This window comes from Anabrus simplex, chromosome 2, assembly GCF_040414725.1.
Source record: "Anabrus simplex isolate iqAnaSimp1 chromosome 2, ASM4041472v1, whole genome shotgun sequence".
NCBI lineage: Eukaryota > Metazoa > Arthropoda > Insecta > Orthoptera > Tettigoniidae > Anabrus > Anabrus simplex.
In genome coordinates this window covers 330,642,067-330,669,815 of record NC_090266.1, presented here as the reverse complement: position 1 = coordinate 330,669,815, position 27,749 = coordinate 330,642,067, and the positions used below count along the sequence as shown (strand labels likewise).

The window sequence follows — 27,749 nt, the reverse complement described above, 5'->3', positions numbered from 1 at the left end:
CAGATTCTTATAAAAAGAAAGCAACACATTCGTATCCCAATCCATTCTAAAATGCTTTTCAAGCAAACGTTTTACGTCCTTTACTTTGGCGGGATTCAAGTTTACTCCTGGCAATAACTCAGGTGGCATTAGCATATCTCGTCAGGCGTTTTCCCTTTTTCATTACCGATTTTCCTAAACCGATGTCTGAGTTGTAAGGAGGTTCTCCTCTAAGGGTGGCATTTCCCACTGAGTCTTTGCTAATAACAAATCGTTTCACTGAAGAAAATTCACAGTGCCAAGATGCAGGCATTTTCATCATATTTTCAGAAATCATTTTCCAATTGTTCACCGAGGAGTCTCTGCCAAACTTGAAGACTTCAGCATGTTTGCTAAAGATGTCTTCATATTCTGCTGGATTACAGATTATAGAGCATTTCCATATCTCTCTCTCTCGACTTGAGTAAATACCCTGTCAGAGGGCAGAAATGAGTGGCCTGTCATAGGAAAGACCAATTCAACACTTTGTATATTAGGCGGAGCTGTGTGTGTCAAGAAATATGAGCACATTGCAATCATTGTAGATTTGCGGTTCTCGCACGAATTCGTATAGTAGTGAAGTTTGACAAATCAGTTTGTGATAATCGATGGTAAACTGCAGATGTCGTTTCATTAGACCCCTTGTTGAATTCATGCTCCATCCATGTGTATGTAAAAACATTCTCCTTTGTCAACTTGGCATGTGAGGTACCCCTCACAGTGGTAAAATTATAGGTGTACAATTGGCGACTGTAATAGGCAATCTGATCTGGAAATTTTGGATTCACAAGATTCTTTTGGCAGTCAAATGAAAATATTGCCATGCTATCCCTTTATTCTTGGAGCATTCTGAAAAAAAGCTGCAGCCCTTAGTTAGAAGTTCCAAGATTAAATCATTCTTCAGTGCTACGTTCGAACTTTCAAGTTTAATTTTCTCCTTGAACTCTATGCACTTTGAGCAAGCGTCAGTAACTGGTGTTCCGAATCCTATGTTGTAGCAACGCGTAAAAATTTCACGGAAGAACCACCGCTTCACCCTGAGTTCTTCAGGCGATTTGTTGTTATACATTTTGTAAAGCCTAGCGATGCTTAAATTTCCAGGTAGATACTGTCTGACCGGTGACTTTCCGCGGCAATAGTGACTTTCACAACACTGCAAACTTTCAATGAAACGTTTCACGGAGTGCTTCTTTTCAGTGTAATCTGGTTTGATCGTAGCTCCTCTTTTCTGTTGGAAGTTTCCCTGTCGTGAAGGGATTTCTGGCAATCCTCTGAACCCGATCTTTCCTGACATGCAATACATTCAAGAATGTCTTTTGGCCGACCTGAATGTGAAACTGTTCTGTATTAGCAAGTTTTATATACCTTCCACAACAAGAGCAATATTTTCGGTCATCTTAATACACTCTATTCACAGCACAAAACTGCATGAAAGACTAACACAGTTCAAGAACAAGTCAAAGAGGGGAAAGACTGGCATAAAACGCGGGTAAATTGTAGCGTGAGTCACGTGCTGAAATTATCCATTCCTGTTGGTTGATTGTATATGGCGAGTTTTGGAACGACAAGCGCCGTGGATAAGGCGAGTTATGGAACAATAGCCTAAGTTTGGTGACAGATTTCTATGGGAAAAGGCGCGTTTTGGTGCTTAATTTTGTGTTAGGACTATCACAAACATCACCAAGAAGGCAACGCTACCTCTAACTCATTAAAAAAAAAAAAATGGATAAGACGAGTTTTGGAACGGACCGCCTCATATAACCTTTAAGTCTCCAGTCTGTCAGAAGTAATGCAAGTTAGATAAACGTTAGAAAATACATGAGAAAGGAAATATTCAATTGATAACAGAATGGCATGTTTCATTATTGAAATATTATTGACAGATTCTATCAAATCAGACTTTTTTATTTGATCCTACTAACCCATTCGCCTCATGTGACAAGCTGTGGTCATGCGTGGTGTTTTGCCGCATGAATCAAATGACGAGCTCAGCTCGCAACGACGCAGCGCCTCGCTTATCTTCATATATTAGATTCCCTTTGCAATATAGTTTCTAACAAAACACGCTGTAGGAAACTGGAGGCATGTATTGTTGGTAAACAATGCTGTCTGTATTTCTTTGTGACACTGGAATTGTTAATAACAGTTCATTTTCATCGGTATTCAGTATTCATTATGCAGTAGAAGCTGTTTCGCGGTAATGTAGACGAGAAATTGAAAGCGCTTGTAGACATTATTTTAGATGGTGATTATGGCAATAATGACATTTTGGAAAATGAATCAGAGTTTGAGGATAGTGATAGCAACAGTAAAAGTTAATGAAGTGAGCCAGGATCTGCCAAACTTGTGCGGCTAGTGACACAAAAGAACTGTAGTGATTGGAAATTGGAGAAAGAAGATGATAATATATTTATTTATTTATTTATTTATTTATTTATTTATTTATTTATTTATTTATCTGAATGGCACTGTTGAAGATACTACAAAGCCTGTTTACCAGCGAGTTATCATGGGCACACGTCCTAGTTTTTTCATTAAAAAATGTTATGTTATTTCTGGAATTGAAGGGAGGTACATGGATATTTAGGAGAGACAGTAATTCAGGATTATCAATAGTTTACAACTTTAAAAAGAAATTTTACTGCATCCTTCCGTCTGTGAATTTCTAAACTCTCCACTCCGAAATTTAAAAGGATATCACTATAGGGTACCATACGGGGATAGCAGCCAGTTTTGTTATATTGTTAAGTATTTTAAAAATCTTTTTTATAATTTTTCCATCTGATAGACATATGGTTGACACCTAGGGCTCCAAACGATGCTGACATATTCTACTTTTGGTCTTACTATGGTATTGAACAGATGAATGCAAGTTTGTGTTTTTTTGAAGGGTTTTATATTCCTGATAATGAATCCTAGGATCTTGTACGACTCAGCTACCACTTTCAGGATGTGCGAATTGAATGCAAGTTCGTGGTCGAATAAAACCCCGAGGTCTTTCATCTTGCAAACTGATCGTGAATCACTGTCACCTAGCTTGTAAATGGGAGTTTTCCTTCTGGTGAATGACATCGATGCACATTTTTCTACATTTAAGTACAGTTTATTTCCAGCTGGGCTGAGTGGCTCAGACGGTTGAGGCGCTGGCCTTCTGACCCCAACTTGGCAGGTTTGATCCTGGCTCAGACCGGTGATATTTGAAGGTGCTCAAATATGACAGCCTCGTGTCGATAGATTTACTGGCACGTAAAAGAACTCATGCGGACAACATTCCGGCACCTCGGCGTCTCCGAAAACCGTAAAAGTCGTTAGTGGGACGTAAAGCAAGTAGCATTATTATTAGTTTATTTTCAGTCGCCCACTCCAATACACTTTTCAAGTCTAGCTGAAGCTGTTTACAGTCGTTCATGTTTTCAATGGCTTTGAACACTTTGAAATCGTCGGCGTATAGCAGACAGCTGGAATATTTTACTTGTTCAGGCAAGTCATTTATGAATGCAAGAAAAACTAAAGGGCCTAAATTTGACCCCTGGATTATTCCTGAATTTACAGGGTATTCCCGAGAAGAAAGTCTCTTGAAAGAAACGTATGCCAATATATAATTGACAAGTGTAGTTTGCTTCCACAAACTGTTGTCGATTTATAGTTGACATCTCAACCTTTCCATTCTCTGTGGTCACTTTGTTGTTTATATATCACAATGGCCCCAAAGAATGCATTCAAGGAACCATGGAGTAGCTTCTGCTGCCATTTTCACACAATATGTGCAACTACTAGGAAATCTGCAAAGAGAATAAACTATGAGAACAAGCATGTTCAGTGCTTGACCACATGATATCAGACTAGGTTTCAGCTGGCCCTTTCGTGTCTAATAGAAAGCGGTATAACATTTTTGATGCGGAGCAGATAAATGAGGTATTAGGAGAAGAAACTAGTAGTGACGATAGCAATCTTGAGAATGAAATACAAGGAACATACAAACAATCGAGTGACGAAAGTGTTGGTAGTGATGTGAACGCAGGAAGTTTACGGGGCATTGGCGGGTAGTAGAAAGTAAAGCCTGATAACATGAAACCTAAAGAACCCATGTTCTATAATAATTCCGAACCTATAAAGATGAACCTACCACTAGAAGCAGAGCCTGTTGATTATTATTATTTTATTTTTTTGGCAATGAGTAGTTCGGCGCAATTGCTAGATGTAAACCTTAGGTAGTGTATTTTGATTGGAAAGGTTGCAATTTTCAGAAGTATGTAGGTTTTTAGGTATAGAAATAAGTATTTTTTGTGTATATCACTTTTGTATTGGATAGAAATATGTAATGCCGTAACATTTTATGAATTTGCTTGTTTACTCCAAAACATGTACATCCTGTCTGCAGAAATTTCTCAGATCCATACATTCACAGAGGATTAATTCACTCTGTTGTACTTCCTTTCCTCTCAGCTGCTCAGGGTGGACTGTGCCATGCCAGACTGACACTCTTTCCAGTAACTTATGCGCGTCAGACTCTGGCGATATCATCGGTTTTCGTGGAAATGTTCTTTTACCCGAAAACAATAAATATGTAGTTCTCAATTTCGGGAACAAACACACATACAGATTCGCTAACATATTCAAAAAGCAAAATCTTTTAGAACAAACAACACATTACAAAAACACATTAATAATGCAATTTAAAAATGACCAATTTTATAAATCAGGAGTGTATGAAGTCATATGCTAAAATCCAAACTGTAATGCCACACATGTTGGCCAAACAAAATGTTATTTCCACAAGTCTCAAAATAATTTCCCCAAAACCTCAAATACATACAAACATATATAGCATATTTATGCATGTATAGGCCCCGCTTTTCGTATTATAATTTTGAGACAAGAAACTGTGGTGGGACTTATACTCGGAACAACGAAAAAATGATGAAATATTTTTGAAAAATTTTGATTACCTTAGGGTAAAAGCATTGTCATTGACAGGGTCACCTGTTGTTGACACCCTGGAGAATACTCAGTAAACATAAGGAGTGTGACAAGACATGAGAGTTCAAATTTCGGCGGTAACTACTCTGAAGCCCTCTGGCGGTAATGGCTGAGAACTAATCTGATGAGGTGTTTAGATTCGGAGATAGACGTAGTTTAGTGATGACGCCTGTTGCAAGATTTAACAGCACATGGTTTTCTTCTCAGATTTGTTAAGCAGGTGGGTGTGTTTCACTTATTATAATTCCTCTTGTTCACTTATTTAACTAAATCCTGTCATGTAGTTTGAAAGTTTAACAGTTGTTCTTTTCATTTTTGTGTTCAATGTGAAAAAAGGCGGGAGGAAACAGTGTTCCGTTAGGGTGTCAATTATTGGTTTAGTGAAACACGCCTATAACCTTTCATTGACACCCCCTGTCAATAATGGGTGTTTCCTACCTAACTTAAATTTGGAATCGTGTTGTTATTGGTAGAATGTACCTTAACTTCCGAGTATTTTGGTAGATATTTTAGTGAAATTGAATGGCCCGTACCAAAAGATGACAGGGGGTGTCAACTTCAGGTTTTCCAGGTGTCAACTATTGGTGACTGATTGATTCCTTAATTAATTAATTAATTAATTTATTTATTTATTTATTAGCCTAGGTTATCAATGTTTTAAGCTATTAAGGTTCTGGCGTTTAATCTAATGTCATGCTATCTTTCGTTTTAGGCCACAAAATGACTAAAAAGGGGATAAAAATTCTTAATTATGCTCCGGAGCAAATGGGACAAGCAATGGAGGATGTTAGGAACGGGTCTTCGGTGAAATCAGCAGCTAAAAGGCATGGAGTACCAAGAATTACCCTGATGTATAGGGTACAGGGCAAAATTAAAAAATCCCGAATGGGCCCAAACCCCATTTTGTCACTGGAAGAGGAAGATGTGCTTGTGAACTGGATTCAATCCTTGGCAAAGGCCGGTTTTCCAATTGTGAAAGAGGAATTAATAAACAGTGTTCAGCAACTTTTAATACGATTAAATAGGAAGTCCCAGTTCAAATCTGGCCGTAAGTGGTTTAAATCATTCTTGAATAGACACCCCACAATCTCTTTACGAACACCAGAAAACCTAACAACATCAAGAGCATCCGTGTCAGCCAAAGACTTGCAAAACTGGTACAAAGAAATATATAATTACCTGCGTGATGAAAATGTTTTGGATGTACTAGATAATCCGGTTAGGGTTTTTAATGCAGACGAGACTGGGATGTTTTTGAATCCGAAAGGAGGGAAAATTTTAGCAAAGAAAGGAGAAAAAAAGATTTACCAAAAGGTAAATCCAGATGAAAAGGAATGTTTAACTGTCATGATAACAGCCAGTGCAGCAGGTGTGATGGCCCCTCCATTAATTGTGTTTAAATATGAAAGGATCCCATCAGTAATTGCAGCCAGCATTCCCTCAGATTGGGGAATAGGCCGTTAAGAAAGTGGGTGGATGACCGGAGCAGTTTTTTAAGAATTTGTCACCAACGTATTTTACCCATGGCTCAACAGCAATAACATTGAACTTCCTGTGATTCTTTTCCTCGATGGCCATTCCTCTCACATGACTCTTCACACTAGTGAATTTTGCGCAGAAAAGGGTATCATTCTCATAGCCCTTTATCCCAACGCAACACATCTCATCCAACCGATGGATGTTTCCGTTTTCAGATCATTGAAAGGACGCTGGAAGGAGAAGGTTCATTCATGGAGAACAGAAAATATGGATTCGCCGATCTTGAAAAAAGAAAGATTTTGCACCGATTTTAAAATCGGTGCTTAATGACATCCCCTCCATAGCCATCCAGAACGGCTTTAGGAAGTGTGGTTTAGTGCCTTGGAATCCATCCGCTGTGTTAGACCATGAATTTCCTTCTGGAAGTGAAAATCTGAATGTAAATGTCATTTCAAAATTTGATTTGAATGAGAACAAGATAGCACTTAAAGTTTTGGAAAATGTTATTGGAAAGGAAAATTATCAGAATTTCAAGGAGCTGAAGAATGGGATGGAGAGATAAAGGACACATCGTTGTATTATGCATGGAGAGAAATTAAAACCAAGTGTATTAGTCATGATGTGATCCCACACCTGGAGAAAAACACTGATCATTTGATTGAGCATGAAGAGCAACTAGAACCACAAATCTCGGAAGATGCCACAATGCCATCAACAAGTTCAATTATTAACTCAGCACCAAATACCAAACCCGGAAACGAAGACATCCCAGTGCAATCAACCAGCAAATGTGTTGAAACAACACCAAGAAGAATGCCAAGTAATGTCCCCAGTCCATTTAAAAATATACTTTTCGGGCCAGATGTTTCTACTGTGCAGAAGAAGAGGAAAAGAGAAACGCTACCATCTGTTGTCCCTTCGAAATTGTGGCAGGAATATCACAAGAGTAAGATAAGGAAGAAGTTAGATTTAGAGGAAAGCAAGAAGGTGAAGGCCATGGAAAGGCAAAAGAAGAAGGAACAGAAAGAAGAAGCAATGAAATTAAAAACTATGGCAAAGAAAACAGTCACGAAAAGGAAGAAACAGCGTGAAATCATTTCTTCGGAGGAAGAAGAAGAATGGATTCCTTCAGGAAGCAGTATTGACGATGTAAGCATCCATCTCACTGACGAGTCAGAAACTGAAAATTTATAACTTCAGCACCAAGATGATGTCAACGATTTATCTTCAAAGTTAGATCCTGTGACTTACGAAGAATCTTCCTCTAAAATGCAAGATGAAGGCAGTGTTTCGGCAGTGAATGAACCAGTGGAAGAACGTCTGTTAGGCCTAAGTGAGAGAAAGTTTATTAAGAATTCGCCTCGCCTATACGATGATATCGCAATCCAAGAAGGTACTTTTGTTATATACCAAACTAAGAAAATGAAGAAATATTTCAAATACGTTCTCCAAATAACAGAGGTTCTCGATGAAGATAATGCCACAGCTGTTATCTTCAACCCTCTTAATCGTTTGAGGAATGTATTCGTTAAAAATGAAAGTGACAAAAGGAATGTTTCTGCAAATGATATCCTTCAAATTCTACCTAAACCATTAACTTTTGGCAAGCCAGGCTCAACAATTCATTACCAGTTTCCTTGTTCAGTAGAAGTGGACTGGTAGATCATATCGCTTAAATATGGGACAGTAGAAAATACATTTCAAGGCAAATAGGCTAATTAATTGGTTTATATGTCTGCCAATCTGCCTGTGATGTGATGAATAAAATTCCAAAATAAGATGTTAGGCCTATGTGTTTATGTAAGACTGTCTTCTAAATAGTAACTTTTGCAAATTTCAGAGTTTACCCCAACTCTCAGATATCTTTGTGTTATTAGGAACACAATTGAAGTATTTTCATTTTATTGTATTTTATTATTGACAGAATTCAGTTTATTTCATGTTCTAATGTTATATTCCTATGCTGCAATTGCTAATAAAGATGATATACTTAGTTATAATTTTCATAACTGTCAACCATTGGTTCTCTACTGTGTCATCTATTGGTGTTTTAAGTTTCTGTAGCATGTCAATGACTGGTTAAGTTTTTACATTTGAAACAAAGAAAAATATCCAGTTAACTACTAACGTTATTGTTAGAACAAATATATCCTAGATAAAGAAAGAACTGTAGATTATATTCACACCATGAAAAGAAGTTCAGACGAAAAAGAAACTGAAGTAGAATTAAATGAAGTATAAATTTTCCTTAAGGGTGTCAATGACTGGTGCTTTTACCCTAATTACCGTAATTAATTACCACCTTGAGCTGAATTACTGATCACTCACTAATACCTTGGTCATCACTAGATTAACTTTCAGTGTCTGATGTAGACCTACACCACACCGCGTCGTCATCCGTTCCATCCATTGCATTAGAAATTGATGTCTGGAGATATTTCCTTCCATGCTGCAGCAAGCCATTCACACATATGTGAAAGGAAAATCTCTCTTAAGGCGTACACTTGGAGTTGCTTCTGCTGCGCTGCTTATCCATTTACGGTACAGTGTCTCAAATTTGCTTTGGAAGAGGGGTTGATAGAAACATTGAGAGGTTCCAGTCATTCCACCAGAATCACCATATCTCACTTTTCTTGCCAACACCTTTCCTTAATGATTTCTCTCAAATGACCCCGAAAACTGTCAAGTACAAGCATCAAACGTGGGTGTAGGAGTGCACCCGGTCACAGAAACCAGACTGTTTTTAACCAGTCCATGAAAAGGTCTTCAGTCATCCAGCTGTTTTGTTGCACTCAAACAATAACACCTGATGGTAACTTTTCTTTGGGGAGAGTCTTACGCTTAAATATAACGTATGGTATAAGTTTGTGCCCATCAGCAGTGATTGTTAACATCACAGTGCAACTTTGCTTTTTCACGCCACATTTATGCACCTGAATTGTACTAGCGCCAAGCTCGTTTCCTGTCTTATTTCCTGGCAGCTGTTTCGTCAGCATTACTGATGGCCACCAGTTTGTAGTCATTCTTCTTTCGAAGCATGGTAATGTGGTTTTGAAACTCGAGTAGCTTCTCCTGGTATGTTTCCGGAAGACGTTGCACCATTGATGTCGGCCGCCTTTTTGCCTCATCATGTCGGTTCATAAAATGCCATACCCATCTATAGCTGGCTTTGAATTCATTAGATAAAATGTTCTGTTTACTGGCTATCTTTCGAGCTTCAAGCTGGAGCATTTCAACACACACATCAAAACCTTGAGCTCTTGTTTTGCGCACATATTCTAGCATCTCTGTTTCCACCTGAGGGTATTTTGCTTCTTTACCCTGAAAGGCCTGTCTGTTTTTTATTGGTTCCACGAACCTACTACACTGGCGTAGCAGGGGGAGAGGTGATAGTCACACGTGGCGCGTCCCAGGTGGCGGATAGGGGAGTCCTAACAGGCTTGCCGGCGGACTTGAGCGAAATAAAATAGCTCTCCCGGACCAAACACACAACCCCCTGTGGGTGTGGGACGCAGACGAATACACCCACGGTATCCCCTGCCTGTTGTAAGAGGTGACAAAGGGATGACCGAATTAGAACCGTGAGACTATTTGTAATTAGTACCATCACGCAGGGAACACCATGGGTCGCTTTTTCTTGTGCGTAGTACTACTACGTTAAGTACACAATAGGTTTGTGATTAGTAGCGACAGTGTGTGCTTCTGGCTGGGTTTTACAGTACCTGTGATTAGAACCACTATATGAGCAAAACCATGGTTCTTCCTTGCCTATGATTAGTACCCACTATGTGAGGAACACCACGGGATGGTACGAGTTCCTGTGGTTAGTTCACGTATGTTGCGCATTACATTACCTATGAGTACTACCATAATGTGTGGAATACCGCGAGTCTACTCTAGTTTTGATTAGTATCGCAACATGACAGATACCATGGTTCTGCTTTCCTGGCAATACGTACCATAATGAGGGGCCGATGACTTGGATTTTGACCCTTTTAGACTACAAGCATCATTGATTCAGTATTGTGCTTTAGAAGCAAATAATAATGTTATTTACTTTACGTCCCACTAACTACTCTTTTACGGTTTTCGGAGATGCCGAGGTGCCAGAATTTAGTCCTGCAGGAGTTCTTTTACTTGCCAGTAAGTCTAGCGACATGAGGCTTTTGTATTTGAGAACCTTCAAATACCACCGGACTGAGCCAGGATTGAACCTGCCAAGTTGAGGTCAGAAGGCCAGCGCCTCAACCGTCTGAGCCACTCAGCCCGGCTGCTTTAGAAGCAGTCCCTTGGTCAGTAATACTATTGTTGAACGCGAGTTTCTTGGAATGCAGGGCATTGCGGGTCGGATCCACTGGTTGTTTTAAATTCATATCCATCCATTCATTTTTCGGGCTCACGTTTTGAATTCTGTTCAGTGGAGGATCTTGGACTTTTGAATTGTCATTACATTTCGTTTCATTTCGTGCCATTAGGGGCCGATGATCTAGATGTTAGGCCCCTTTAAACAACAAGCATCATCATATGTTTTTATTGGTTTTTCCAAGAGATGTCTTCTGATTCATCCAGCGACAAACATTTTTAGGGTCAATATCGTATTTCCTTCCTGCCTCCCTTTTACTATTTTCTACTGCATATTTTACCACCTCTAATTTGTATAACTTGTAACTGTGTAACTTGTTCGTATGCGACCCATGTTCAACCTTCACACTTCCAAAAACCTCAGTGAACTATGGTTAGGTGCATCCAGTACTATTAAAACCTTTCAAGCAGTTTTGTTGTGTTGGGGAGGTTGGGACTACCTGCAGCACACCACGTTATTCAGGGTTGTGCTGTATGGAATTCAAGGCAGCAAAACACTTTACAGTGTAAATAAATTTTGTAGCACCTTCAACAGGAAAAGTTTCATCATCTTTTTTTTCTACAAAATATTGTCTTAAAACAAATGTCTGCATACATAAATACGGTAGACTGCAAGCACATTTCCACTGAAACTGGTGATGTCACCGAAGCACATGAGTGTAAAGTTATCAGGAAGGCCTTTGGGCTATTGTGATGTAGTCCACTCTGGGCAGCTGAGAGGACAGGAAGTGCAATGGATGAAATATATTACAATAAATTAAAAAACATTTCTACATTTATTAAGATATTGAACACAGAATCTTCACATAAATGTTTTTACACTTGTTCTTAATATTCATCCATTCTTAAAAGTAAACAAAATTTGATTTGATGGAATCTGATGATGATCTTTTGTTAAGAAGGAAGCTGTATTGCAAAATTGAAACATGTCATTCTGTTACTAATCAAATGTTTCACAGGTATTTTCTAATACTTACTATAATCTTGCATTAGTTTCAACCAACTGGAAATTTAAAAATGGGGCCGATGACTGAGATATTAGGTCCGTTTAGACAACAAGCATCATCATCATCAATTTAAGAATGTTGTGTATTTCAGATATGCAACAAAGGATTTAACGATATTAGCACCAAACACACTGTTTTTCAAAAGTTACACTGTAGATATATATCACCATATTATAATTTAATTTTGTTCACCAGGCTTGTGCTCACGTTAATACCATGTCCTTCAAAATCATATTTTTATTTGCTTTCTCATTGTTCAAAATATAGTTGGACTGGGCGAGTTGGCCATGCAGTTAGGGGTGCGCAGCAGTGAGCTTGCATCTAGGAGATAATGGGTTCGAATCCCACTGTCAGCAGCCCTGAAGATGGTTTTCTGTGGTTTCCCATTTCCACACCAGGCAAATGCTCAGGCTGTACCTTAATCTAGGCTACGGCCGCTTCCTTCCCACTCCTTGCCCTCTCCTATCCCTTCGTCGCCATAAGACCTATTGGTGTCGGTGTGACGTAAAGCAAGTAGCAAATTAAAAAATAACAACATAGTTGGAAACCTACTTTCAAAAGTTCTTACATGAAGAGGAAGTTATTCACAAGAATAAGGTTTTGTTGGGAAATGCAGCATTCAAATATTCATGGGACAGGACAAGATTGTCAGATACTGCATCAAAAGTTGTTAATCAAATATGTGTCAGCAGAAAGAAGTCAATCACATACAGCTCAAAATTTCACCAGAATTTGTTTGTGTAATAATAAATAAATAAATAAAATGTAATTATATAATAAATTATTTGAACATTCAATGGTGTCAGGGCAGTTTTATTAAGTGCAATTGCATCAGATAACTAAAAACAAAAGTTGATTATATTGGTTTCTATGAGAAAAAGAATTAGTGTTCTGATACTACACCTCACTGTGCAATAACAAGTAAATATAAGTGGTAATTTTATAAAGAACTTAATACAGGTACTTTTTTGCCTTCTGTTCATCCCTATATCCTGTGCACCGGCTCTGACAGATCATGCTAAATCAGAGATGCTCAGTTGGGTGCCCGTTGAGGCTAGCCCAATGTGGCCTGGCTGGCGTGATGTAAATGCAGGAAGCTTACGTAGTATACATACGCCACTGTGAAGCGAGAGAGCGAACACAATTTTCAGGAAACAGCTGGAGCATTGACGATCGTTTGTGATTATGAAGCTCTCCTCCTCTACTCAGCGAAGTGCTGATTGGGTTACATTATTTAAAATGAAACTCTATTATCACAACAACAAATAACTGACATTTTCAAGATATTCCGGTTTGGCTTATACTACATGTGATAGATATAATTTTTGATCCGTATTTATGATATTTGATTGAAATAATAAAAATAAGTTAATTTATTAATTTGACCATCTATAACAATTAACTCATTGATTTATACTGGGCTCGATATAAACAGTCAGTTTTAATTTCTTATCTTTATTCATTCAAAGAAAACTGATACATTATAATTGATGTGTTACATTCTACAAAAGCACAGGTTTTAAGCGTACAAGCTACGATTTACAATTCCTTGGATGGGAATGACAGTATTTTCATTAAAAAAAAAGAAAGTAAAATTCTTGTTATTCATTAAGCAAAAAGTAATATAATTACTTAATGCAACAATGGTTTTGCACAGTATTGTAGTGTTGTGTGACTTTCCCCATTCGCTGAATTTTTGAAAATAGTATTTTAATAGGCGTCCGTTGATAATAGGTAGCCTTTAAATGGCGAGGGAGTTTCATCACTTGTGAGCACATATATATTTACTATCCAGGATTAAAGTACAACAATGTAAATGTATCTAAGAAATAGGTCTATGTTATGCCTTCAAATAAATAACCTAACTGATGTTATTCACAGTAAGCATGATTGGATCGTTGGTGAGTTTGTCAGGTAATTTAAACCCAAACCACCATAAGCCACAGCTTATCCATCTTAACTCCGTATTATATTAAAAATATTTCTAAACCAGCTCTTAAAATGTAATATTGAAAATAAAAATATTTGAGGTTATAGGCCTAACTCTTTATTGTATCCAGTCAAAATACATAAACTGCAATGAACATAAATAACTTATTTCTCACGATGTAAATTGAAAACGACGTGGCTTTCTGTCCTCTTTCTTTCGTTATTTTCTGCCTCCATTTCAAACCCTGGTATCGCAACAGTGATCGAGAGTGACTGGGAGAAATTTGCCCAAATTTCATGGCCTGTGACGTAGCCACGTTACTGTGGTTGTATAGCATACGCTGCGCTCATTGCCTGCCAGCCTGCTCATTTACAGTACTGGGGGCCCACGGGATAGAATGCCCAGCATGAGCACCTGTGTACTAAATCGACAAGTGTTCCTGTCAGACCTGAGAAACCACTTTCCCACTAGCTGAATGACATTGACATTTGTACTATAACTGTATGCAGAATCGTAGATGTTCACTGTTTAGACCACATAAATGTCATCTTTGACTAGGCCAAACTCATTTGTCCTACAAAGTGCAATTTCAGACTAAACTAGTTTTAAGAGTAGGGCAAATTTGAATGTTCTTTGGATAAACTAGTTTGGCCTAGGAACAATGAGCTTGTACTAAAATCAGGCTTCACCAGTAACATGTAGATTTCTTAATGAATGTGCACAATTGGTCACATTCCGAGCAGCTGTTTATATACTCTGTGTTTCTAAGAACTACTTGTTTAAATTTGTAATCTTTGTTTATAGGCTATATTTGAATTACAAAGTAGGAATAAAGTCTCAAGAAAATCGTGCATGCTAAAAAAAAATACCTGAACATACATGTACTTTTTAAAGTTTCTAGTTGTCAGTTTGTTTTTGACTGTCATTGGATGAACTGTAATTTCCTTTATGTCCACAGAAAACATCTGCTGAGGTTAAAGGTTTAAACATGTTGCAGGTGTAGTGGGGCTTGGATGGCCCCATCAACTCCAAGCCTGATCCGACATCAATGAAGGTCGTCATGACCAGTAGCAACCAATTGGTCGACTCTTGTCTGTAAGTAAAGTGAATGAAGTATTTTGATGTTGCCTGTTGCTTTTTTAATGCATTGGATGGTGGGTATGCCATTATCTAATAGGTGTATGTTAAACAACCAGCTTACTTTTACTTCTAATTTCATAGTACATACTGTACATTACATGCACATCTGAAGGTGAGATGAGTAGTAAAAGAAGGGAGAATTATTACTACCTTCATATTTGCATTTTCTTGATTGATGTTCATAATGAATGATGGGGCTATACCTTAATTAAGGCCACAGCCCCTCCCTTCTCACTCCTTGATCTTTCCTATCCCATCGTCACCATAAGACCTATCTGTGTCAGTGTGACATAAAGCAGATTGTAAAAATAAGATGATCGTAATTCTGTGGGAAACATTGCATGTCCACTGTTCATTTGGTATAAAGGTTTAAAATGACTGTATTGTTTACAAATAAAATAGTGATTTCCAATATTGTCCTTCTGAAAAATCTCCGTGGTCATTGTTTCAATGAATTTCTGTCTAAATGCCTTTGTCCCGAAAAATCACAAACCTGGAATACCATTGTCATAGACAGAACGTTTTGTACTTTAATTGTAATGTTACTTGATTTGCTACTGATCAGTTGGTAATTTCATTTGAAAAATTCTGTTTATATCTGTTTGTTTATACTTTTATGCAAATTCATTGATATCCTTTCCTTGCTTTTAAACCTGTACATATCTGATTTTGTATCATAGGATATAAATTTCATGGTTCTGATCCGTATTGAATTGCAATCACAATATAATTGTTAAATTAATGTTGTAATGGTCCACCTTTCAATACTATAATATGCAATATTCTAAATTACATTAACTAGGGAGTAGTTTCGGCTGGGGCTGGCCATCGTCAGCCTTAATGTAAAACATCTAATAACTAAACAAATGTACATGCACACAATTGACATAAAACAAATGAAACAAATATATACAAATTGACATTAAAAAGTGGGATGAAATTATGAGTAAATTTGAAAATAACTAGGTTCTAAATTCTTGCATCTTGAGTACGCTCATCATGGAGACTCTTTCATGTATTAATATTCACAGAACTGTTAGTTCTAATACTGCTAATCATTACTAATTCAATTGTAAACAGGAACTGGTAAATGTTAATCCCGTAGTCAATCACCAAATCTATTTGAGTAGTGTTAGCCATATGCAAGTCATTGGACGCCGCTGTAAATAACCACCAGCTGACGCAGAACTGCTAGATGGTGTTTCCACATCAAACAACGTAATAAAATGAGATGCTCTCGTGAAGCTTGCTAAATCGTTTGAAATGTTGTTGGACATTGTCAGGACGGCACATGAAGATGTGATTAAAACAGATACATTGTGTCTGGTATAAAATTTGCAATTCATTGCGGTGTCCATGAAGTTAACCTGAATAAATTAGATAAAAATAAAATTAATGATTTGAAGGAGAGAGTGTTAGTTAGATGGCATAGGTTATATGAGACTTACCTCTCAATACGGCATGTGGTATGTGGCCTATTGTTGTGTGTGCTTCAGACTAACTACTGTTGTGAGGTTCAAAGGAAAAGGAAGGGTCGGGCAAGGAGGGAGAGGCGGGGCAAGGGTAGAGGGGTGGGGCAAGGCAAGAGGTTGTGCAGGAAAGGGGGTGGAGAGGTGATGGTCTAGGAGAGGGGGAGGGGAAGGAGGGGGGAATTAAGGCGGGGCTGAAGGATGCGGGAGAAAAGGATGGCTGCTGAGGAGATGAGCTGTGAATATTATGAAAAACTGAGTTATGACTTGTTGGTTTGATGTTCTGAAAATGGGAATTAGAAGGTCAAAAAGGATATTTGGCTTTCCTGAAATTTCATTAAGATTATGATTGGGGTTGAAATATTGATCTAAATGTATGGAGCAGTTTTTGGTAATGTTAAGGAGGGGTCCTTTGTTGATTTTGAGAATTTCCATATCTTGTTTCATGTCTCTGAATTTGTGATCATAGTCATGCATATGCTGTCCTACAGCTGAACATTTTTTGTATTTCAGGGCATTGACGTGTTCAGAGTACCTTATATTAAAATTCCTCCCGGTCTGTCTGATGTAAGAAGAATTACAACTGTTGCAAATGATCCTGTACACTCCTGATTTTGAATAATTTATGGATGTGGCATTATAAAAGACTTGTGCATTCCTATTGTTAGTTTTGAAAACTACTTTTACATCGTGCTTTTTAAAGATGTTGGTGACTTTGCAGATTTGTTCGTTGAAGAAAGGGAGGAGTTTTTTCCTTATCTTCTTCCAAGGTGGTAGAAGGGTGGTATTTATATTTATTGATTATTTTTTCTATAAAGAAACTTGTATTCATTGGATTTAGCTATATTACGAATAGTGTTCAACTCATTTTTGAAGTCTTCTTTAGACATTGGAATGCTGAAGGCTTGGTATACCATGCTGTTGTATACTGCTCATTTGCGAATTTGGGGGTGTAAAGAATCTTGATGGATTATAGTGACTGTTTGGGTGGGTTTTCTGAAAATCTTGTATCTTAAGTAGCTTGGGTGCCTGATAATAGTTAGGTCCAAAAAATTTATATTTCGTTCAATTTCGGATTCAAGTGTGAATTTTATGAAGGGTCAATATTATTTAGATTAATGAGGGTGGTAGCTGAGTTTGTAATGCTCTCATCCATAGTTACTATTGTGTCATCTACAAATCTTGCCCAGAAAAGGATGTTGTTACAAGTTGTTATTATTATTATTATTATTATTATTATTATTATCATCAATTTTGGTGTGTTCCAAAAAATCCAATTAAATCTCAGCTAAGATATCCGAGGCCAGCGATCCCATAGCCAATCGTTCTTGTTGATAAATAACATTATCGAAAGTGCAATAGTTGTTGCTTATAAGTAATTTAAGCATGGGCATGAAATCCTGTATTTGTAGTATACTTAGGCCGCTGTATTTGCTTAAATTGTTTTGAATGATGGGGTGTATTTTGGAGATTTGTATGCTAGGATACATGTTTACAATATCGAATGAGTGGAGAGAATGATTGGATTGAATGTTAAATTTTGTTAAATTTATCGATCTGTTCTTTAGTGTTTTTGACATCACAAGATGTTATTGGGGCATATTTAGATTGTGATAACTGCTCCCCAGAAAAAGGCAAGTCTCTTGGTGTGACAGACGGTTTTCCTTCGAGAATGTCTTGAATATCACACAACTGTTTATAACTAGGATTTTTTGAAGACGCGTAATTTATTTTTTATTTAACTTTTTGTCCTATACTACTAGGAACAGAATTTACATTGGATATCGTTTTTTCGAAAACAGTAAGTATTTCCTTTAAGGGAGATCCTACAGCTTCCAGTGATGTTATGGCGGTTGGCAAAAAAGAAAAATGGGCATTTATAGAAACAAGAATCTCTTCTAACTCGACGCCTGACAGAATATTTTGCCCTGTTTGTATTGCTGCAGCTTCATTCGAGTCCAATGAATTAATAACCTCTTTGAGAACTTATATGTGCTAAGCACTATCCAGCCATGTTCCCCATCATGTTAACTGGCGAAGGAGGAAGTGGGATATTGGGTGCTGTTGATCTAAACAACTTGAACCTTGAAGGAGATTTAATGAAAATTTTCCTTGAATAGGCCACAAATCGATATACCAATGGGAAAGAATTGTGTATTGTCTCAGCAATGCAGTTAAGAGCATGTGCCAAACAAGTTCTATGAAGTAAGTTAGGAAAAATGCCTTTCAGTGTTTGTCCTGATTTTACCGTATAAGTACCTGCATCGGTAACAAATAAAAGTAGCCGGTTGTATTTGAATCCAGATGTCCATAATAATTTCAGTGAGTCCATCACACACTGTGTTACAGTTACATTGTTAGTGGCCGGCAATTCGCACACATTAAGAAGATATGGCATTGTCTCTTATTCCTTATTTAACACTTTAGCGTCGACGTGTACATTTGCTTTTTTCGTGGTAAACTGCTGAAATGTATATACATTTTTCAGGTTGTCGGCTACGGATGTTCGTAATTTCATTCGTAGATGATAATCAAAGACAAAATTCATGTTCAAAGTTACTATTTTTGTGTCCCCCCATTGGGGTGATATATGGTTATCAGGTTGACTATGCAACAGAGAAAGCGCATGTCACCCCTACAGGGGTGACAGCCTTTGTACCTTTGTTGTTGTGGAACACTGTGCTCTGTGTTGTGAGCTGTTGCTTTACGCGCGTTTCAACGAGTTCCTTTAATTTACAGTTTTGTGACAAGAATTTAATTCATGTTATGTGTTTCTGTGTTCAGTAAGCCATGATTACCGATAGAGAGATAGAAGAACAACTTGAAAAGGGTTCGAATGTTGAATCAAGAGATGTTGACATTTAGGATTTGCAATGTGATGCCACCTTTTCAGGGCCGGAATTCGACAGTAGTTTGTGTAGTGAGGACATTAGCAAAGATTCCGGTGCTGCACCGGGCAATGATTCAACCAAATCATCAGCCAGTGACAATTACTGGGGAACATTCTCAGGTTTGCAGAAACATTGTATTTATTTACACGTAGCCCCGGTTTACAATTTCATCTGAGTGCTAAATCTCAACCAGTATGTAACAATAAAGCAATAATAAACTCCAATCCACATTATTTTCCTTGCCATTAACAATTGAATTCTGATGGTTGCAACAAATGTCAGAGAAATTCCACTGTCTGTTGCGCAGTGCACAGCATGCTGAGAAAGAAATGGGCACTACGCTGCACTCTATGAACACCTTATGTGAACAAGCAATGCAATACAACAGCGAATGGTAGCGCTAGTTTCGTGCGACAGCCTGAAATCGAGAGGCCTGGACACACTACTTTGTATGAGGGTCCATCACCCCACATGGGGTGACATTGTCTTCAAAGTGTTAAGGCGCCCACAATAACATTAGGAATAAATCAGCCCTCAGAATCAGTGGTTTTATCAATAGACAACTACACAAACTGATCCGCTAATTCAATTTGTAAATTTGACAATACATTATTGTAACAATGTCCTACGTAAGTCTTACACAACGTACTTGCTTCAGGCACATGTTGTCGAGTGTATTTGGAAAGAAAATGTTTTAATGTGGGGTTAACAATTTTATACAAGGGAATATCAGCAGCTAAAAATGATTGGCACAGCTCATAAGAAAATTCACTAAATCTACTTCCTAAACGCACTAATAGTTGTTTTTGAACTGGCTCTTTATTTGCTAGTTAAATTCTCCTTATGTTTTACTGTGTTTGTGTTGAACTATTTGAAATCTTTTCTCACTCCCTATAGTTTTCTCACACGCTCCACAGAACAATACCCTATTATCTGTAGATATTAAGTCACCTGAAAACTCCTTCTGTAAATGAGTTAATCTACAACTCAGTTGCTCTTATTTTCGGCATTTAAAGAACTTTTTAAGGGATACTTCATACGCGAAACATAGTTTGGTCACAACCAGTTCAGAACACCGTTACACGACTCAATGGACAGCCAGTCAACAGCTAAACACAAAACGTGAGGGTAGATGATGAAACAGGGGTTACACTGCGTGACATAACTCCTCAGCACATGACAAGTTGCGTCGTCATGCACAACATTACTGCTAACATCAACCAGATGAAAAAAGCTGATTAAAATGTACTGTAAAAACCATTAAACTGATTAAAATATGCCATATAGGCGCTAAAATATTAAAATATGATGCATTTATCAAAATCACAAAAATATGCAGTTATATGCACTGTAGATGCATGTTCAAATGACTGAAAATTCCATAATTCGTGCTCATAATCTATAATTTGTGCACATAATGTATAAACATACATTTTTTTTCCCTAAAAAAAAAAAAAAAAAAAACATGCAAATGCATGAACTTCCGACCCCTACTCATGAGTATCTCAATTATTAGAGCTTGTATGGTAAAATGAATTGGCTGTAAATGGCTGGAAGTGAGTTTTTCTGTGATTAGCATTATTTGTACCTTTTAGATTGTACTAATATTATTGGAGATATTTGGAGGTTAGTGGAAGTCTGATGTACTGGGCCCAAAATGGTACTCCCCCTTCCGTACTGCTGAGAATAGCAAGTTTCCTGGTATCACATTACTAGCACTGTCACATTTGGTTCTGTTTCATCATCTATTGTACCATTTTCCTCTAAATAGGCCATCAACTTGTCATCCATGCCGGCAATAAAACCATCTGTACTACAACCCACTATGTTGTGAAAAACTTGGAGCTTCTCAACATCAGAGATTATTAACTCTGTTCCTTCACAACAGTGATCTCCAAGGAGGAAACTATTTGCATCTTACCTAAGCTTGAACAATCAGCTTTCTAAGAGAATGAAACACCTGGCCTTAAAAAAGTAAGAAATTATTGCGCCAATTCAGCCAGCTCTGCCACTTTTCGATCGAGGAGCAAAAGCAGATTTTTTTTTTTTTTTGCTAGGGGCTTTACGTCGCACTGACACAGATAGGTCTTATGGCGACGATGGGATAGGAAAGGCCTGGGAGTTGGAGGGAAGCGGCCGTGTAATTAAAAAGATTACGGCCCCAGCATTTGCCTGGTGTGAAAATGGGAAACCACGGAAAACCATTTTCAGGGCTGCCGATAGTGGGATTCGAACCTACTATCTCCCGGATGAAAGCAGATTTTTCGGCGCGTGGTATTCGAGCGGTTAAAGTCTGCTCACGCACAGTCCATACACTTGCATTTCTTTACTCTTTCCTTTCCCCAGTTTGGCAGGAAGTTAATTTGTTTGAATGTGGTTAAAATGAAATCAATCTGATTGGATGAAGTTTATTAATCTTCTTCTTCTTCTTCATTTTCTTTCCTGGCTGTATATGTACCCATAAAACGGGCACTTCCGAGCTCACTCAGGGTCGGCTCGTCTGACTCGGATAGAATATGTCCGACGTTCTTGTACCAGATCTAATGACACCTCACTTTTCCTTAAAGCAGCCTCGGCAGTTAGTTTCCATGTTGCCTTAGGATGCTCTCTTCCTCTCTTTGGCTCTTCGATGGAAAGCGCTTTCCATACTATACGGTGTTCATTTCTTCTTCTGATGTGACCATACCAGCGGAGCTGTTTCTTCTCCATCTTGTCGCTGATGGGTACAAGGATCCTCGCAATTGTTCATAGTGCACTTTGTCACTCAGAGTGACTCCCGCCGAACATTGCAACATCCGCACCTGTGTGACAAGCATTCGCTGGTCATGCTTTTTCTGCCTTGCCCAACATTCGGGTCATACATGAGGGCAGGCCGGACAGTGGTTTTGTACACTTTGCCCTTTAATTTGACTGGCATCTGCTTGTCACACAGAACACCAGTAAGAGACTGCCATTTCATCCAACCAACACTGATGCGGTGCTTGACATCTGCATCAATATTACCATCGGTTGTGATGACTGATCCAAGATATTTGAACTTGTCAGTCATCATCAGTGGTTCCCCAGCAAGGAAGACGTTGTGTGGGCCCGCTCGCCCTGGCTGTGCAAAGTTGAAGAACATGTACTCTATCTTCTTGCGACTTATTCTTAATCCATTTGCCTCTAGTATTACCTGCCATCGTTCCAAGACTGCCTCAACCTCCTGACATGACTCACCAACCAAAACTGCTTAAAGTATGGTCCACGGCAGGTCTGTCATCAGCTGCTCCGTCTGGTAATTGATGACAATGTTGAACAGTACCGGGCTCAGTACCGACCTCTGATATACACCAACATCAACACGGAAACTATCTGAAACGCCTGCAGTGCTTTTCTCCATAGTAGATGGAAGTGTTCAGGTATTGGATATTCAGCGAGGATTTTGTTGAACAATTTCGTCAACCACTCATTTCCTAGGACTTTCCATAGTTCAGCTGGAATATCATCAGGGCCAACCGCTTTGCCATTCTTCATCATTGACACAGCTGCTGCAATATTAGAAGGGGTGACTTCAGGCACAGGGCCCTCAACTGGACACTGCGAAGCTGCTCTGTACCTTGGAAACTCCTCATTTGGTAACCCTTCAAAATACTTCTTCCAGTGGTTGTTAATGGCTTTGTCATTAGTCAGTAATGTTACCCGATCATCATGGATATATTTGGTGGCAACAATATCCCTGGATTGTCTTTCGCGCTGAAGAGTGACCTTGTAGATCCGCTGCACACCTTCTGGTGTCTCCAAGTCGTCTTATGGGCCTTACTGCGCTTCACTTTTAGTTATTGTTACGACTCTCTTGGCCTGATTTTTGATGATCTTATGTTCTTCCTTTAGGTCTTGTCCATTCGAGTTGTCTTTCTCTTTCCACCATGCTTTAAACAGTCTTTTTCTCCTTCAGTGCCTCCTGGACGTTATATTTCCACCAGCAGGTTTTCTTTGTCTATGTTCAGTCTGCCATTAGAAACTCCATGGTGATGCCGTGCCCTACTGGTACAGTACTTCTGGAATCTCGTCCACATTTGATCTGGGGTGTCATTGTTCTCCTGCTTGTCCTGGATGATATACGTCCGGATATCATCAATGAGTGATTGTGCTGTCTCTTTATCTTACAGCCTGAACCACTTAATCTTCGTAGTTGGTTTGACTCTGTTGTTTAACGGACACCGTAGCAATAGCTCTCCGATGAAAAGCCTATGTTGAGATGTCAGAGGCTCTCCTGGGATGACCTTGCAATCAACAAACTGTCTCAGCAGATCACGGTTGCAGTCAATGTAGTCGCTTGTGTACGTATGACTTTCTCTTCCACTCGGTCTTGTGCCATTGATGAGGTCTTCACCTTGTATGTGATAAGGTGCTCTTCCTTCTTCTGAAAGTATGTGTTGACTACAGCTAGATTGTACGCTGAGGCAGACTGGAGGATCTCTTCAACCTGGTCATTCCTCATTCCGTAACCAAAGCCTCCATGATATTCGGAATAATCCTTGCCAGTCCTTCCAACATGACCATTAAGGTCACCCAACACAGTCTTTTTCTCTTCATGTGGCATTTGCTGCACTAGATAATCGTACTCCTCCCAGAATTTTGTTTTGTGATTCCATCTCAGCCAGCCTGAGGCGCATATGCAGAGATCACAGTGAGGCAGGTGGTATCGTCCATTAGCAGTCTTACTGCCATTAGACGGTCACTGATCCGTGTGACTGAAATCAGCCTTCTGATAAGATGATTGGCGAGGATAATTTCCTACACCATTTCTTACATTGGTATCACCGTTGTAGAAGAGCTTATAGCCATGTCCGATGTTTCTGGCTTTTCTTCCTCTCCACTTTGCCTCCTGCACAGCTGCGATGTCCATTCGGCGCCTTTCTGGAATATCTGCTAGTTAGGAGGTTTTTTCGGTGAACATGCCGACGTTCCACATGCCAATTCTCAACTTTGGCAACATATTTTCCACTTTCTGCATGGAGACAGGTGTCCTAGCTTTTGCCTCACTTTTGCAGGGAGGCCACCTACCGATTATCTTGATTAGTCTTGCTGACTGAGACCTGGACACTGTTGTTGACTACTGTCAGGTTCAGCTGCCGCCAGTTCTACTGCTGATACTGGCAGTCAGCAGAGTCCCATAGATCTCTGCTTTGATCCTTTCAAAGAAGTTTCATGTGGCATGGTGAGATGGTGTCCAGTGGCAGTTACTCCACTGAAGGGGCCATCGCCCCACTTAAAGGAGCTTATCCTCCCGAAGCCATTGGCACCCTTAGGAAGTTAGGTTATTACCACTGCCCAGCACTCGGCTTTGAGTTGCTGGCTGTATGGTCTACTTGATTACCAGAGCGGGATGTTCTGGCCAGACAGGAGGATGAAGTTTATTATTCGGTATAACTAATTTAATTTTGTCTTGTTGAATTTTCCCTTATTGATTCTTTTATTAACATCTGAGAAACGTTAAATGTGGGGTTAGTCATCTCATGGGATTTCAATATATTTGACACTGAGTTGATTGGAAATGAGAGGGTAAGTATAGTGTATAACTTCGAATGCCAACTCTTGGGATGTTATAGTAGGTGGCCAACTCAACTTGAAGCGGATGTGTGAACTGAACTGAAGTGTAGTGCAGTGCTGTGGGAAGAAGGTCTGGTATTCTAGTCGAACGCAGGCTGACGGTCTTAACGTACACATGGGCAAATGACGGTGGATGCACAGCTGTACCAGTGAAAGTATCCCTGTCAACAGAAACCATGCTATAAAATGTTAGAATCAATGTATTCACAGTTTGTTTGCAACATGCTCATTTATGGAAATGGGTATACATAAGAGGCCGGTGCGGCAGGTGTTTGCACTGGCAATGGAGGAACATGTGATCAATACTGTGGAATATGTTCCCCATATCAGTACCAGGGAGCTGGCCTGCCAGCATTGGTTAAACCAGATGACCGTATGGGACATTTTCCTTCAAAACTGCTACTATCCATATCACTTGCAACGTGTGCATGACTTATTAACGACAGACCGTTCCCACGGGGAATGTCTGTCAGCAGTGAAGGGGATGCCTAATCTTATGTTGCCGATAAGCGAGTGTGCTGCCATCAAGGGGAACAGTTCCGCCTTCTAGCAAGAAACCCAGGCATTTCTGGGTGTATGTCCATTAAACTTGCATGTTCCTTATCCTCGCATGGATCATCTGCTGTAATTCATCCCCATTGCTCATAATCACCCTGCAAAACTAGCTACTGTTAAAAATTACATAAAGGTATTCGGCTTATTAAAAAGGTCTTGGTAAAATCTCCCAACAATGGCATGGGTTACGGCCCATAAGCATGGTTCCTAAACATATAAATAGAACGTTTGAGCACTGTTAAGGCGAGCATATTTATGAAGGCTTCAGCAAGATCAAACTGCTTACACAAGTCAGCAAATCATGTAGGGATTGTTCCTCTGGCTCTTACCATTGTCATCAATTCAAGATGGTACTCTAAAGTAAAAAAAGATGGCTGGCTGGCTGGCTTGTAGATGTGCATCTTGGTGGCATGGACTTCCTCACTAAATGAACATTATACCAGGATCAATGATGTATCTACAAGAACACTTTTGCTGCGGATTTTTTAAATAGATTTTCTGTCGTCTATCCTATTTACCGACGAGGCCATGTTTGAAGGGTGGTATCATTAACCTCCACAGCACTTGTCTTTCTCTACACAGAATCCCTGTGGTATAAGGGTGGCAAGCCAGCAGCACTGTGTAAGACATGTTTCCATAAATGCAATCGCTCTGTTTTTTTCGTGAATTTGAGTAAACTGTGATTTCAGTATGCAAGTGTATGTGAACTGTGGCTGCCTACCAAATGAAATTTTGAAAGATTTTCCTTCAAAACTGCTACCATCCATATCACTTGCAACATGTGCATGACTTGATAATACATAGGAATTCTTTGGTTACAGGAGGGAGTCTCCTTTTCTCTCTCATAGAATTTTGTGATAGATATGTGTTTTGGGATAATATCAATAACAGGATCTATTTAATATCTCATATTGATGCTTCTTAATAAAAGTTGAAATTGTTGTTGGAAGACAATGAGAATTGTGTTGATAGTTGCCTAAATACCCAGTTTGGTCCCATATTTATGAAGGAAAGAAAGCAACAAAGTGTGTTTTGTCTGCAATTATAAGGACATATTTAATTTACATGTAGAGTGCCTTTTCTGCACCCTCAGTGTTTGAGCATATCACCCACTTCTGTTGAATTATCACCTTCAAGAAATAAGAATACATACAGTATTTCTTATTTGTAGCATGTTGTTCAAATTTCTGAGAGCGAAAAAGTCGTGAATCTTCAAGTTGGTGGAATTAATGTGAAAGATGGAAGATTGTTTCTTGGGGTCACTGGGAATAAAACAGCCATTTCAAATAGGTAATAAGACTCTCTAGTCAAAACATCTTACGGGTACAGATTTAACAACTTGTAAAGATGTCTTACGATAAATACATTTATGTGGATTGAAAACCTTGTGACCGAGCTCTATAGCTGCAGTCGCTTAAGTGTGGCCAGTATCCAGTAATCGGGAGATAGTGGGTTCGAGCCCCACTGTCGGCAGCTCTGAAGATGGTTTTCCGTGGTTTTCCATTTTCACACCAGGCAAATGCCGGGCCTGTACCTTAATTAAGGACATGGCAGCTTCCTTCCAGTTCCTAGGTCTTTCCTATCCCATCGTCGCCATAAGACATATCTGTGTCGGTGCGACGTTAAGCAAAAAAAGAAAACCTTGTGAGTCATAACTAACAATAACAGCGTGAATCACGTATTTCTTCATGAATTGCTAGAGATTCAGGAAGCAGTTACTGTTTCAAATTGAAAATAGCCAGATAAAAATGTTTGTTCACTGCGAGTGTGCAAATATTATGAACATTTGCTACAAAATAATTCCTAGACAGGTGAAAAAACAAAGAGAAATTACACATCTTCATAAGGTCATCTGGCTGACTAATATGTTTTGTTATAAATAGAGAAGTATTTAATGATGTATTTTTTAAAATTATGATTATTTTTGCTGGTGTTATTATTTTGGGTATTCCATGGCTCACAGAGGAATAGGAAGCGCCTGGGTTGAATGGCTGGACAGGGGATTACTAAGAGCTACTTTTAGTAGAACAAATTTGGAGATTTCTTTCTTTCCTTTCTAAAATTGAGAGATAGAAAATTTACTTGTATAACAAAGAATAATTGAAAATGTTAATATGAGCTCATCAGCTTGGACTTAGAAGTCCTAAATCAGGTACAAAATAACTTGGGAGGAAGTCCCAGTCGCTAAATTACAAACTAAAGAACATAATTGCTCCTGGCATTTACAGTATTGTGGCAGAACATAGTTTGCTCCGAACAGGTACACTTTATAGTGAGTCTCATCTCCAAATTACAAGAGTCTAGTCTTAAACAGGCAATCAGTTGC

General features: G+C 38.8%; 1 protein-coding gene across 5 annotated transcripts in view; it reads left to right on the top strand.

Moving 5' to 3' along the window:
- p120ctn (adherens junction protein p120) overlaps positions 1–27,749 on the top strand; it is a 914,089-nt gene that overhangs the window by 70,314 nt on the left and 816,026 nt on the right. For all 5 annotated transcript variants that reach the window (XM_067140690.2, XM_067140688.2, XM_067140689.2 and 2 more), the window contains exon 2: positions 14,774–14,871. In XM_067140690.2, the coding sequence (XP_066996791.2) occupies positions 14,825–14,871 (47 nt within the window). In that variant the 5' untranslated portion in view covers positions 14,774–14,824. The remainder of the gene's footprint in view (positions 1–14,773; positions 14,872–27,749) is intronic.